Here is a 14,140-nt window from a genome sequence, read left to right on the forward strand (position 1 = left end):
ATGGATGGACGGACTGCCTGCCGACTGCCGACACAGAGGTAGCCACAGCCGTGAACTACCGCACTGTACACTGGTTGATAAAGAGATAGTAGTATACTCGTAACAACTAGTATGACACTATGACGGTATAAAGAATGAAAAAAAAACCACGGTTAGGTGGTATATATTATAATACAATTATGGATGGACGGACTGCCTGCCGAGTGCCGACACAGAGGTAGCCACAGCCGTGAACTACCGCACTGTACACTGGTTGATAAAGAGATAGTAGTATACTCGTAACAACTAGTATGACTGACTATGACGGTATAAAGAATGAAAAAAAAACCACGGTTAGGTGGTATATATTATAATACAATTATGGATGGACGGACTGCCTGCCGACTGCCGACACAGAGGTAGCCACAGCCGTGAACTACCGCACTGTACACTGGTTGATAAAGAGATAGTAGTATACTCGTAACAACTAGTATGACACTATGACGGTATAAAGAATGAAAAAAAAACCACGGTTAGGTGGTATATATTATAATACAATTATGGATGGACGGACTGCCTGCCGACTGCCGACACAGAGGTAGCCACAGCCGTGAACTACCGCACTGTACACTGGTTGATAAAGAGATAGTAGTATACTCGTAACAACTAGTATGACACTATGACGGTATAAAGAATGAAAAAAAAACCACGGTTAGGTGGTATATATTATAATAATACAATTATGGATGGACGGACTGCCTGCCGACTGCCGACACAGAGGTAGCCACAGCCGTGAACTACCGCACTGTACACTGGTTGATAAAGAGATAGTAGTATACTCGTAACAACTAGTATGACTATGACGACGGTATAAAGAAAGAAAAAAAAATACCACGGTTAGGTGGTATATAATTATACAATTATGGATGGACGGACTGCCTGCCGAGTGCCGACTGCCGACACAGAGGTAGCCACAGCCGTGAACTACCGCACTGTACTGTGTCTGCTGCTAATATAGACTGGTTGATAAAGAGATAGTATACAACAATATACTACTATACTGGTGGTCAGGCACTGGTCACCACTAGTCACACTGGCAGTGGCACTCCTGCAGCCAAAGTGTGCACTGTTTAATTTTAAATTAATATAATATTATGTACTCCTGGCTCCTGCTATAACAACCTGCAGTGCTCCCCAGTCTCCCCCACAATTATTATAAGCTTTTATACATTGATGTGCAGCACACTGGGCTGAGCTGAGTGCACACAGACTGAGTCACACTGTGTGACTGCTGTGTATCGTTTTTTTCAGGCAGAGAACGGATATAGCAGAGAACGGATATATTAAATAAAAGTTAACTTAACAACAACTGCACTGGTCACTGTGGTAAACTCTGTCTGCACAATCTCTCTCTCTCTCTCTCTCTTCTAATCTATTCTAATGGAGAGGACGCCAGCCACGTCCTCTCCCTATCAATCTCAATGCACGTGTGAAAATGGCGGCGACCCGCGGCTCCTTATATAGAATCCGAGTCTCGCGAGAATCCGACAGCGTCATGATGACGTTCGGGCGCGCTCGGGTTAACCGAGCAAGGCGGGAAGATCCGAGTCGCTCGGACCCGTGAAAAAAAAAGTGAAGTTCGTGCGGGTTCGGATTCAAAGAAACCGAACCCGCTCATCTCTAGTAATGACACATCTGTATTCTGTTGCACTTTATAATTAGGAACAAAACAGTAATAGAATGGCAATAAAACAAGACTGGGTAATAACAGACAAAGGTAAGAGGGCCCTGCTTGCAATCTATAGTATTCTTGTGGTATACACGTTGTGTGTATTTTACAAGCTGCAAATTAACAGCCTGTCAATCTGCATAATGAGCTCCTTTATTGCCTCCCAAGAATATGTTCTCTGATTTTACTGTATAAAGGTAGTTTATGAATTATAAAAGATGCAATACATCTCTATTTGCTTTATTCTGGTTTTTGGAATTACCATGTATTCTGCATGAGCCAATATGTACTGTAGTTCTGGCTGAAAACAGTAAAGCCGCCACACTTCATAGTTCAGTCAAGTAGACTCTACCACCTCCCCGTATTATTCATTTACATTTCTCTTCTAGAATGCTGAACTTACCTTAAATGACCATGTCAGTGATGAGTCATCACAATTACACCATGTTTTTAAAATGCACCTATCAGGTCAGTCATTTATTTTCATCCCTTCCAAGGATGTGTTAAAAATATTTGTTTTGCAACTTTGCTACATGCGCAGTAGAAAACCATCGACCATTTGCGAGAATATCTGCATTCCTTCTGACTCTGAAATCAAGCCCTTAATGGATATATTACATTTAATTGTAAAATAAATAAAAGACTGCATAGTTAGACTGTTCCTTTAATGACATTGAACACAGCATTGTCAAAATTCCAGAGCTTTTTTTTTTTCACTTTTCGTATTCACATCATGTAAACTTTTCCTCTATTCCGCTTAAGTGCTTTCAACACATGTCCCAGAGAAATAGTGAGATGGAGGAGAAGGATAGTGTGCACTAAAGGATATGAGAGGACAGATAAGAGGGGAGGAAAAGTGGGCAAAGAGATGGCACCAGCCCCCCCAGCACGTGCCCTGAATCTAATCCTATCCCTGTTATTCTGTACTCTACCTACTAGTTTTGTTAATTTTAATGCTTTTTTAAACATATGATCCAGAGAAATGCACAGAAATGTCACATTTCAAGTCTCTGTCAGTCATGTTTATTTTAAAGCAGAAGTATCCTTTTTCCAAAGTGATGTGTATGTCAGCAGTTCCCAGCAATTCCCCTCCTTTCGCTCCTTGTTTCATCTGTCCACTTTTTAAAGCACATAAGAAATCCATGTGCCTCCTCCAAGAGTGAAGTTATCTTTAAGGGAAAAAGATTAAACAGGACAAGCTGACAGTCAATGAGTGGGGGAGAGTGGTTTGTTTCTGAACTTGAAAGATTATTTCTGATTAGAAATTTTAACTCATTCGATAGTAGCTGCCGTCAAAAGATATAGAGCAGCCACACACTACATCCCCCTCATGTTCTAAGCCCATCATTCACTTTTATCGTATCTCTCAGTCCTTTCTCGTAAAACAAATGTCTGTCTGAAAGTGTCTTCTTGGAGCTTGTCCTGGGAAAATACAGGGAGCCTGGACAGAGGAGCTTGGTATATGTACTACCCCAAACACAACTAGAACACTTTTACAACTACATATTGTACTAAATGCATCATCAGTTTCTTAACTGGATTTTGGTGCCCCAGGGCAATTACCTTGTGGGGCCCCTACAAATAAAATTGTCAATTTGACATACTAGGGATGTTGTTAAAAAGGATGATGTTGAAATACTCCCAGAATCACAATGTAGTGCCTGCAGTTATGCCACACAGAAATAACAGTTCACATATGCCACAGTGACTCCATGCTGGGAATCTAGATATGTGTGGGCCCCTCGATGACCACCCCTTGTTGCCCTCTTGTTAATCCTGCCCTGGTAAAGTGTACAACAAATATATAATTTAGAGATGAGCGGGTTCGGATTTACTCTGTTCTTAATGGCAGAATTAACGGCAGTTTGGTTTTATCCAAATTTTTCTTATTCGCTATCCAAAACACGTGACATCCGTGAGCCAATAAGATGCCGTTTTGAGATCCGAGTAAAACCGAACCCGCTCATCTCTAATATAATTACACATGATTCTCTTAATTGTTACATTAACCTAATACAATTTTAAAATAAAAATAGGTTTTAGTGTGTCTAATGTTGAAGAAATATTAACAAATATATTCAATATTTGTTTATGGTCTCTTACAAAATTGTATGTTTACTTATTTACAAAACAAGATGGAAAATAAGTGCCAAGCTCAGTTGTCGAGTTCTCTGCCTCTGTTGACCGGCAGCCTGAATAAGCACGGTCATTCTGTAATTCTTACCCGCTTGCAGTAAAATGAATGCTTTTACTATTGGCTTTGGGAACCACCGATGTCGATTTATTGATAAGTTGGTCCAAGCATTTCTTGAAAAATTGGTCTAAAAATGATACTTAAAACTACAATTGTAGAGATATAGGCTCACATACTGTATCTTCATTACTTGTGCGTTCCCAAAATGAGGCTGATTCTGAGTTGCATGCTGGTTGTAATGCGCACCGTTCTCGCGGATTTGATGCTGTACATGAGCCAAAGAAATGGGATCCTGAGCAAGTGCCAGGTCAGGCATCCACACACAGACGGAGGTCACTAGTGCATACTGATCGATCTGCACATCAACAGATCACACTTTCACATCTGTGAAATGGTTGTTTCTGGGCTGTGACTCAGATTCAGCACCAACATATATACTGTAGATTGCCTGCAGAATGCAACAGGTGCTCCCACTGAAAGAATATGCCATTGTCTGTTTCCAACATCTCCAAGGACAATACATTACAAATCCATTTGAAAGGAGAAAGCAGTTTTTTCTCTAACCGTGACCTTCACTGCACCGCCTTCCTTATTTATTAACAGCTATTTATATAGTGCCAGCATATTTCATTGTGCTTTACAATTACAACTCCCTCAATCTCATCACCATCTTTACTTGAACTGCTTATCCCCACATTTGCAGAGGGTGCAGAAATGAGTACAGTGTGAGAAATGTCAGATTCACACATAGCTAATGTGGACACCCCTGGACTCTCCTCAGCCTTAGTTTTCATTTTTGGGCACTGATTTGTTGGTTTTAAAGGTGACACCTCTACCTCTTTTTTTCTTTTTTCTTTTTTCTTTTTTTTAGCATTGCAAAATATTTCGATTTCAAGTGCCCTTTCTTAAACTTTCTGCCTCTTGGACCACCTGTAGTACTGTACCATCATGATTGACAGCAGCCACAACACTAGTACAGGTTGAGTATCCCTTATCCAAAATGCTTGGGACCAGAGGTATTTTGGATATCGGATTTTTCCGTATTTTGGAATAATTGCATACCATAATGAGATATCATGGTGATGGGACCTAAATCTAAGCACAGAATGCATTTATGTTACATATACACCTTATACACACAGCCTGAAGGTAATTTTAGCCAATATTTTTTATAACTTTGTGCATTAAACAAAGTGTATCTACATTCACACAATTAATTTATGTTTCATATACACCTTATATACACAGCCTGAAGGTCATTTAATACAATATTTTTAATAACTTTGTGTATTAAACAAAGTTTGTGTACATTGAGCCATCAAAAAACAAAAGTTTTACTATCTCACTCTGACTCAAAAAAGTCCGTATTTCGGAATATTCCGCATTTCGGATTATTTGGACATTGGATACTCAACCTGTACTTGGTTACTGTTCCTGCTCTTCCATTGACTGATAGTGATCCATATCGACTCACAGCACTTATATTATTAACACGGTGGCATAGCACCTACTGAGCATTATTGTAATACAGTGCCACTGCCTGGCCCTAAACACACACAAGTTTTTCAAAAGTAAAAAAAATTCTGTTTATGTTTCAACAAATTACTACAACTTCACAGTGTGACTCACACAGTGCTTATATTATTAATGCAGTAGCATGGCATCTACTGAGTTATTGTAACACCGTGCCTCTGCCTAACCCTGAACATATTTTTTTTTACACACTGCTGTGAATCACTGCTCTTATATTATAGTAATGGTGGCACATACCAAAAAGTTTTGCGGGCAACAGTGTGCACCAATAAAGGGTTAATTCTGCCCAATATTACTGTTAGGAGCTCTGGGTTGCATTGTGGGAGCTCTGGGTTGCACTGTGGGCTGTTACATGCTCAGCAGCACCAGTGTGATTGTGTGTATATACTCCAATAAAAGGTTTTGATGGTTATTGAAATGCTGCCCTGTGTTATTTAGGAGCTCTGGGCTGTGTGCACGAGTATAAAGGATTGATAATTTGATGCCCTTGCAGTCTAGTGTGCTCTCCGCCCGACGTCCTGTGTGAAATGGCACCCAAATCACCATGGGAGGAACTTTTATATCAAATCCAAAATACACCAGATCCAACTCTGGGAAGATCACGTTTTACCCTATTTTGGAATCCGAGCCTGGCGGGAAATCACAAGCCACTACAGATGCTGTCGTTTTACAAATGCAAAATCACATGCTACTAAAATTTGGGTGTCTATGCACAAATACAGGCACCCCTGGTGTATGCAATGCAGGAAGCACTTGGTTGTACTTTCATAATTACCATGATTGTAAGGAACACTACGGGACAATGATGGGAATGACATGGGTAGAAGTAATGCATAGTGATCCAAATTACCAAAAATGCCCTTATACTGTATGAAAACAGCATAAAGTGCTCGCCATTCTGGAGATAACATTCCATGCCTGTGTGCTGCACAAAACTTATCAGAGGTATGATCTGAGAATTAAAATTGTTTAAGGGACTTCTCTTTATTATTATTATTTATTACCAGTTATTTATATAGTGCACACATATTCCGCAGCGCTTTACAGAAAATATTTGCTAATTCACATCATTCCCTGCCCCAGTGGAGCTTACATTCTATATTCCCTATCACATGTACACACATTCACACTAGGGTTAATTTTGTTGGGAGCCAATTAACCTACAAGTATATATTTTTGGATTGTGGGAGGAAACCGGAGTACCCGGAGGAAACCCACGCAAGTACGGGGAGAATATACAAACTCCACACAGTTAGGGCCATGGTGGGAATCGAACCAATGACCTCAGTGCTGTGAGGCAATAATGCTTACCATTACACCATCCGTACTGCCCAAATGGGCACATGTATATTATTATTATTATTATTATTATTATTATTATTTTTTTACATACAAATGATCACATTTCTGCACTCATGCGAAATGTAGGGCTATAGATTTATTACTGCTTCTGTGATCACACAAGTTACTATATGTTGCTTTGTTATTGTACTTGAAGATTTTTTTTTACTGAAAAAAAACATTGGTTTTGCACTTGAGGCTTTATAATGTAGAAAGGAAATAATGTAAAAATCGACAATCCATTGATAAATATGGTCATTTAAAAAAAGTACCAAGTGGCTCTCTTTAAATGGTTCCCTATTGCATAATGAAAATATATAACACTGTAGCAAATAACATATACAAAGTTATTAAAGTAATTCAAATATTTCAGTTTTTTTATTTTTTTTATTTTTATTTTGTAGCTTCACAAAAATCATCTAAACGTCGACCTTTTGTCAACACCCCTGATGATTATCCAGATATTGCTCCAAGCAGAAAGCGGAGACATCGGAGGCAAAATGTTCAATACTACACAGAAGTAAAAGATAAACTTTCACAACCAGAAGATGAAGAAAAGCAAAGGTACTGTATTATGCATAACCAACAAATAGTCCCTAGCGCTTATAAAACCCACCAGTCCTGTTTGATGATTAAAAATAAAATTACAATAATGCAGCTCCCAGCTTGACCATACTGAAGTGTCAAAAAATTTGATTGCTTACTTAAAAAGAGGTAATTATACACTTGCTTAGGTAAATTCATCTACTACCCTCCTGCAGAACATTTCAACCAAATGACTGCTTGTGAGTATATATTTGCTTAGGTAAATTCATCTACTATCCTCCTGCAGAACATTTCAACCAAATGACTGCTTGTGAATATATACTTGTGAATATATACTTGCTTAGGTAAATATACTTGTGAATGTATAATTGCTTAGGTAAATTTGTCTACTATCCTCCTGAGAACATTTCACCCAAATGACTGCTTGTAAATATATCCTTGCTTAGGTAAATATATCTACTATCCTCCTGCAGAATATTTCAACCAAATGACTGCTTGTGAATATATACTTGTGAATATATACTTGCTTAGGTAAATATACTTGTGGATATAGAATTGCTTAGGTAAATTCGTCTACTCTCCTTCTGAGAACATTTCACCCAAATGACTGCTTGTGAATATATACTTGCTTAGGTAAATTCATCTACTATCCTCCTGCAGAACATTTCAACCAAATGACTGCTTGTGAATATATACTTGCTTAAATACATAGTTGGTGAGGTTGAAAAAAGACAAATTTCCATTGAGTTCAACCTGTACTATATCATTTAGATGCTGTAACCTTGGATATTTCTATCAGTTACGAATTTATCTAAACCATTTTTAAACTTATTTAAGTGAGTCCACCATTACTACCTTCTCTGGTAGAGAATTCCAAATTGTTACTGCTCTTACTGTGAAGGACCCTTTCCTCCGTAGTGTATGAAATTATTTTTCTTCTAACCTCAGGGGGTCTCTTGTGTAGTATTTTTTGATAAACAGATTGTCTGATAAGTCCTTATATTGTTCCTTAATGTATTTATAAATATTAATAATGTCCTCTCTCAGCCGCCTCTTTTCCAGTGTGAACATATCTAAACTTGTAAGTCTTTCCTCATAATTCAGTGCCTCTAACCCCTTAACCAGTTTGGTGGTTCGCCTCTGAACCCTTTAGAGTTCCAAGATATCTTTTTTTATAGTACGGTGCCCAGAACTGTACACAATATTCCAGGTGCGTCCGTACCAATAATTTATCAAGTTGCAGGATTACACTCTCATCCCTTGTCTCCATTCCCCGTTTTATGCATGCTAACACCTTATTTGCTTTAGTTGCTGCATTTTAACATTGCATACTGCTACTAAGTCTATTATCGATGAGCACACCCAAATCTTTTTCAACTACCGTTATCCCTACATTTTCCCCATTTAATTTATAGGCTGCCCGATTGTTCTTAGTCCCAAAGTGCATAACTTTCCATTTTTCTATAATGAACCTCATTCTCCATTTGTCTGCCAGGACCTCCAGTCTGGATAAATCATTCCGTAGAGATTCAACATCCTTGTCTGAATTAATTACTTGACACAATTTAGTATCGTCTGCAAAAATTGTCACTGTGCTTTCTAGGCCCACTCCTAGGTCATGAATGAATATATTAAACAGCAATGGCCCGATTACTGAACCCTGCGGTATTCCACTGTGCACTGAGGCCCATTCAGAGAACATCCCATTAATCACCACTCGTTGTTTTCTGTTGTACAGCCAATACCTGAGGTGTATTGACAATGAGAGCTGCAGATTGAAAATGAGAGCTGCAGATTATCACTACTGATTGCACTAAATTACTAGTTATCAAATTGGGTGATAAGAATGATAGCATTGCTATAGGCATAAGGCATCTGTTTTTGTATTATATTGCTTATGCACATGATGGGTTACTAAATAAATACATTGGAGTGTTATCGCCTGAGTATAGACATGAGGGCATGACTGTTAAATCTTAGATGGTTGGTATGTTAGCTTGTTTTTCTTTAAGCTGTTTTATTACTAGCCATTGCTGGGGGAGGGTTCATTGGAGTTTGGGTGTAATCAGTGTATTCACATGCTTGTCCCATTACTTAAAGAGCATTAGGTAGGCTTGGGCCGATAGGCTTGTGTCCATTAATTCAAAGGACATTATTCAAAGGATAACTACAATTTTAAACATAATAACGACGTTACACTGACGTTAAACCAAAGGAAAACAGAAGGAGAACACTCTACCCACAATCTGGACCACTGAAGGACAGCTTTCAAACAAATGTGAGTCCACTTACTCTACACATCAAACTACTCCAGTCTGAGTAACCTGGGCACTTATAACTTAAATCTATGTTAGGAACGCTGCAAGACCTTTCCACTTCATCTGCAACTACTCAAATTTATGTTTATAGCTTACCAAAAACATCTGAATTCTCACCTGTACCAATGTAATTTTGCTTTTACATATTCTTGTAAATCCTGTCTGAATTACCATTGCTTTCTCCCTACTCTCACAACCACTCTCAATTTTAGCAGTCTATTTTAAAACTGAATTTATGCAATCTTATAATCTTCACTGTAAGTTTCACTTGTAACTTAATTATTTTTTACTATAATACACATTTACCAACACCGTATTATTACCTGATCTCTTGCAATTCTACTGCTCTGTCTCTATTATACAGTCTCCACTCCTTTTTCCAATATTTTTGAAAAAAAATATTTACACCCATTTACCTCACCCATACTATGTCCAGGTTTAAGTCAACCCTCCCCATCATCCCTTGTCTACCTAATTCTTTCTTCTGCACCTTCCTTCCACATATATCCCTCCCCCCTAGTCTCCTACTCTCTCCCCTCCTCTGTTTCCCATCCACCCCTCTCCCTCCCTTCCCCTTCTTTCTTCCTGTCACCCCACTTTCAGTCACTTCTGCCCCACCATGGTCCTACTACCCCATCAATCAGCCCAGTTCACTTCCTCCACTCTCTGTCACCTCACCTCTTCTCCATCTACATCACACTGCATTAACTCTCTGCCCTCCTCCTGCAGTTTCCCCTCCTAGCTCAGAAGCCCGCACTAACACTATGGCCGCTTTATCCCTCCATCCAAATCAATATCACTTCAATGCTTCAGCAACCCTGATAATCTCATTTGCATCTCTCCCTCAAACTCTCACCCCCTATCCTGTGCCCTATGGAATGCCAGATCTGTTTGTAACGAACTGGTCCCCACCCATGACCTTTTCATCTCCAACTCCCTGCATCTCCCGGCCATTACAGAAACCTGGATTACTCCCTATGACACCACTTCTCCTGCTGCTCTCTCTGCTGGGGGCCTCACATTCTCACATACACCCCGACTCGGTGGTTGCCTAGGCAGTGGTGTTGGGATCCTTCCTCTAGCTAGTCCTATCAACTCATCCCCCCAGAGCCATCCCTTACATTCTCTACATTTGAGGTCCATGCTATATGCCTCTTCCAACCTGTCCATCTACGAGTAGCTGTCATTTACCGCCCGCCTGTCACAGGACTACTACGATAGACCGGCGCTCAGGGGATCCCAGCGCGGGGATCTCGACCGCCGGAATGCCAGCAGTGGGGCAAGCGCAGGAGAGTCCCTTTTGGGCTTGCTGTGCTCGCCATGCTGCGGGCACGGTGGCGCACTACATGTGCCATGCTATTTATTCTCCCTCCAGAGGTGTCGTGGACACCCCAAAAGGGGGAATAGTTGTCGGTATCCCGGCGGTCGGGATTCCGGTGCCGGAATGCAGAGCGCCCGGATCCCGACAGGCGGAACATCGAGCGCCTTCCCCTGGCAAGCCCTCCAAATTCCTTAACAACTTTGCTTCCTGGCTTCCTCACTTCCTCTTTTCTGACATTCCCTCCCACTATCTTAGGCGACTTCAACATCCCAATTGATATCTCTACAAAATCCTCAGCCTCTAAACTCCTCAGCCTCTAAACTCCTCAACCTTACATCTTCATTCGGTCTTTCCCATGTGAATGGGGGCTCACTGGATTTGGTCTTCACTCATCGCTGTGATATTTCTGATTTCTCCAACTCCCCATTTCCCCTCTCAGATCACCACCTGCTCTCCTTTAGCTTATTTCTCTGTAAGCTGCTCCATCTCTACCGCCTAAGGCTACCATCACTAAACACAACATTGAGGCTATGGACACCACTCCCTGCCCTCCCAATTTGACTCACTTCTCTCTCCTATACTGTCTCTCTCATGCCCTGAACAAGCCACATATCTATACAATGCTTCCCTTACTTCGGCTCTTGACTCTGTCACTCCACCAACCACTATTCACCCTCGCAGATCAACACCTCCACTCTGGCACACCAAATGCACCAGATATTTGCAAAAATGTTCACGTACTGCTGAGCGACAGTGGAGGAAATTAGGATCTAAGGCAAACTTCCTCCATTTCAAACTTATGCTCTCTTCATTCAGTGCTGCCCTTTCCTTCGCTAAACAGTCATACTTGAAGAACCTCATATCCTCCCAGTCTTCCAACCCGCAGCGCCACTTTGCAACTCTCAACTCCCTCCTCTGCCCACCCCCACCTCATCTCCCCCCTCACTCTCTGCTCTTGACTTTGCACTTACTTAACTTCCAAAATTGACTCCATACATCAGGACATCACATCCTACCAAAAAATCAGCAACCAGCCACCTCCTATCCCTTACCACCCCTCCCCTTCCCTCTTATCAACTCTGACATCTTTCTCCCATGTATCTGGTGAGGAAGTCATGGCCCTCATATGTTCTTAACCCCCCTCCACCTCCCCACTTGACCCTATCCCCTCTGGCCTCCTCTGCTACCTCTCTCTCTCTGCCTGCTCCCATCTTGCCCACCTCCTCAATCTCTCATCAGTCACTATCCGTCTGCCTTCAAGCATGCACTTGTCTCCCCTATTCTTAAAAAACCTACCCTTGATCCACACACTCTCTCCAACTATCGACCCATCTCTCTCCTTCCTTTTGCCTCCAAACTCCTTGAGCATAGTCTATAACCGCCTGACTGCCTTTCTTTCCTCCCACTCACTACTTGACCCATTCCAGTCATTAGCTCTTTTGACTTACAATATCATCTCTATACTGATGATACTCAAATCTGCCTTTCCTCCCCTGACCTCTCTCCTGCTCTCCTCACTCATACCTCCAACTGTCTCTCTGCTATCTCTTCTTGGATGTCCTAGCGCTTTCTTAAACTTAACATGTCTAAGACTGAGATGATCATCTTCCCACACTCCCGTACAACCTCACCTCCCACAATTTCATTATCTATAGATGGCACTACTATCTCCTCTAGCCCCCAAGTGCACTCTCTTGGAGTAATCCTTGACTCCTCCCATCCTTCAAACCACACATTCAACACCTATCACAAACCTGTCATTTCCATCTAAAAAATATTTCCAGGATCAGACCCTTTCTCATCCAGGATGCCACTAAGACCATTATCCACTCACTGGTCATCTCCAGACTGGACTACTGTAATCTTCTCCTGACTGGCATCCCTAACACTTACATCTCTCCACTTCAATCTATCCTTAATGCTGCTGCCCGGATCATCTTCCTCAAATGCACTACATCCACCTCCCCTCTCCTACAAGCCCTTCACTGGCTCCCCTTCAGAATCCATTTCAAGCTTCTCACACTCACTTACAAAGCCCTCACCCACTCCTCTCCCAGTTACATCTCTGACCTTATCTCCCTTTACTCTCCCACCCCTCCTCTTCGCTCTGCTAATGCACGCCGCCTCTCCTGCCTTCTCATTACCTCCTCCCACTCCTACCTCCAAGATTTTGCACGTGCTGCTCCCTTTTTCTGGAATTCTCTACCTCTCCCACTCAGACTCTCCACCCCTCTACAGAACTTCAAACGGGCTCTCAAGACACATTTCTTCACCAAACCCAGCCGTCTCTCATCCTAAGCCTTCTGTGGCCCACGCTCACTTTCTACCCCATCTGTGTCACCCCTGTTTCTCTAACGTCCTAGTGGATGCTGGGGACTCCGAAAGGACCATGGGGAATAGCGGCTCCGCAGGAGACTGGGCACAAAGTAAAAGCTTTAGGACTAGCTGGTGTGCACTGGCTCCTCCCCCTATGACCCTCCTCCAAGCCTCAGTTAGATTTTGTGCCCGAACGAGAAGGGTGCAATCTAGGTGGCTCTCCTGAGCTGCTTAGAGTAAAAGTTTAAATAGGTTTTTTATTTTCAGTGAGACCTGCTGGCAACAGGCTCACTGCATCGAGGGACTTAGGGGAGAGAAACGAACTCACCTGCGTGCAGAGTGGATTGGGTTTCTTAGGCTACTGGACATTAGCTCCAGAGGGACGATCACAGGCCCAGCCATGGATGGGTCCCGGAGCCGCGCCGCCGGCCCCCTTACAGATGCTGAAGCAAGAAGAGGTCCATAAATCGGCGGCAGAAGACTTTCCTGTCTTCATAAGGTAGCGCACAGCACTGCAGCTGTGCGCCATTGCTCTCAGCACACTTCACACTCCGGTCACTGAGGGTGCAGGACGCTGGGGGGGGCGTCCTGGGAAGCAATGAATTTACCTTAGTTGGCGAAAAATACATCACATATAGCTCCTGGGCTATATGGATGTATTTAACCCCTGCCAGTTTTCCAGTAAAAAGCGGGAGAAGAGCCCGCCGTGAAGGGGGCGGGGCCTATCTCCTCAGCACACAGCGCCATTTTTCCCACAAAGCTCCGCTGGTAGGAAGGCTCCCAGAATCTCCCCTGCATCCTGCAACTACAGAAACAGGGTAAAAAAAGAGAGGGGGGCACTTATTTGGCAAAATAACAGATAT

At 42.0% G+C, this 14,140-nt stretch overlaps 1 protein-coding gene across 4 annotated transcripts in view; it reads left to right on the forward strand.

Moving 5' to 3' along the window:
• Nucleotides 1-14,140, forward strand: part of XRCC4 (X-ray repair cross complementing 4) — a 717,473-nt gene that overhangs the window by 560,112 nt on the left and 143,221 nt on the right. For all 4 annotated transcript variants that reach the window (XM_063963945.1, XM_063963947.1, XM_063963946.1 and 1 more), the window contains one exon: nucleotides 7,181-7,340. In XM_063963945.1, coding sequence (XP_063820015.1) covers nucleotides 7,181-7,340 — 160 coding nt within the window. The remainder of the gene's footprint in view (nucleotides 1-7,180; nucleotides 7,341-14,140) is intronic.

Source organism: Pseudophryne corroboree, chromosome 1, assembly GCF_028390025.1.
Source record: "Pseudophryne corroboree isolate aPseCor3 chromosome 1, aPseCor3.hap2, whole genome shotgun sequence".
Lineage (NCBI taxonomy): Eukaryota > Metazoa > Chordata > Amphibia > Anura > Myobatrachidae > Pseudophryne > Pseudophryne corroboree.